At 56.5% G+C, this 1,465-nt stretch overlaps 1 protein-coding gene across 3 annotated transcripts in view; it reads right to left on the minus strand.

The window, feature by feature from the left end:
• The window catches only part of CLEC20A (C-type lectin domain containing 20A), a 25,994-nt gene extending 25,122 nt beyond the window's left edge, over positions 1-872 (minus strand). For all 3 annotated transcript variants that reach the window (XM_019646478.1, XM_019646469.1, XM_019646458.1), the window contains exon 1: positions 744-872. In XM_019646478.1, the coding sequence (XP_019502023.1) occupies positions 744-783 (40 nt within the window). In that variant the 5' untranslated portion in view covers positions 784-872. The remainder of the gene's footprint in view (positions 1-743) is intronic.
• Between the last annotated feature and the right edge of the window lie 593 nt (positions 873-1,465).

Genomic DNA, 1,465 nt, shown 5'->3' on the forward strand with positions numbered 1-1,465 from the left:
ACATAGTCCCCCTGCCAGTCTGCTCTGTCCTAGCCCCCAGCTCATTAAATGGCACCCCTCCAGTGTCTCCAGCGCCAACCCAGGAGTCACTGCTGGTCCCTCCCTGTCTCTCCTTCTTGTCATGCAGCGAATCCTGTCAGCTCTGTGGCCATTGTGTATTTTGAACCTCCCTGCACGTTTCCAAGTCCCCATCCTCTTGCACGTCCCTCTTACCGCTTCGACTCAGCTCTCCCTTCCTCAGAGAAACGTCGCTGCCAACTTGACCTACAGAGCCCCCCACACGCCTCTCCCTGTGACACCTCTGCCGTCACTGAGTATTGCCTTCTTTTCACGGGTCACGTTCTGCAGTGATTTTATTTACAATACTATCTTCTTGCCGAATGTCTTTAACCCCCACTGGATTGTAAGCTCGGTGAAGTCAGGGGCCGTTTCTGACAGGCACCTACTAGGCACCCACTATGTGCTTGTTGGTTAGATGCATAAGTGAGGGAACGAATGAGTGAAATGATGTGCGGAGCAGCCAACTCTGGGTTCTGGGCTCTGGGCCCGTGGATTTGGGAGGAGAGGGGGCGGCTTTGGTCACCAGGCCTGGATGGACAGTGGAAATACATTTTTTTCCTCACTTTGTTTCCCCTAAACCTCAAAATCTGGAAACCTCGGGGGAAAGGCCCCCTTTCCTCAGACCCAAGCCCTGGGCACGCATGGAGCCCAGTACCCTCCTGCCGGGCAGGCAATGGCCTTACCTGCTACGCAGAGGCAGACCGGCAGCCCCGGCGCCAGCATGGCTGCAGCACAGGACAGGTGGCTGGCAGAAAGGCTCCTAACCTCTGGCAGAGGCTACACCTGGTTTTCTGGTCCTTCCTTGTTCTCCATTCTCCTCCTTTTTCCTACTCAAACTGACAAGATTTTACTAAATCAATACTTGTTCAGTGCCCACTGCATGCCAGCCGCAGTGTGAGGTGCTGGGGTGCAGCCAGAATAAAGCAGAAAAGATCTCTGTCCTCCTGCAAGTTACAGGGAAGGCAGCAGGGGTCAGGCCGCAGAGGAGCAGAGATGGGCGGGGAGCCCAGGCCTGGGGCTGGCTGCTGGGGGTGCAGGGAGCAGAGCGGCCCAGGACGGGCTGGGTTAGGTCCCAGGAGCTCAAGGAGCAGGAGTGGAAGGAGAGAAAAGGGTGACTGGGGCTGGAGAAGGACCTGGCATGTGCAGGCCAAGCTTCGCGGGACTCTCCTCCCTGCCCACCACGCCATCAGGAGAGGCCGTCCTGAACCCCCTCTGTAGGGGAGAAAGCTGTGGCTCAGAGAAGTGAAAAAACTTGCTCAAGATATGGTAGCAAGTAGCGGGGCAGCAATTCAAACTCAGGTCACTGGAAAACATAAGATGGGGCGGCGCCAGGCTCCCAACTAGCCCCCCTACACACACACACACACACACACACACACACACACACACACACACACACACACAC

This window comes from Hipposideros armiger, unplaced genomic scaffold (assembly GCF_001890085.2).
Source record: "Hipposideros armiger isolate ML-2016 unplaced genomic scaffold, ASM189008v1 scaffold_6, whole genome shotgun sequence".
Classification (NCBI taxonomy): Eukaryota; Metazoa; Chordata; class Mammalia; order Chiroptera; family Hipposideridae; genus Hipposideros; species Hipposideros armiger.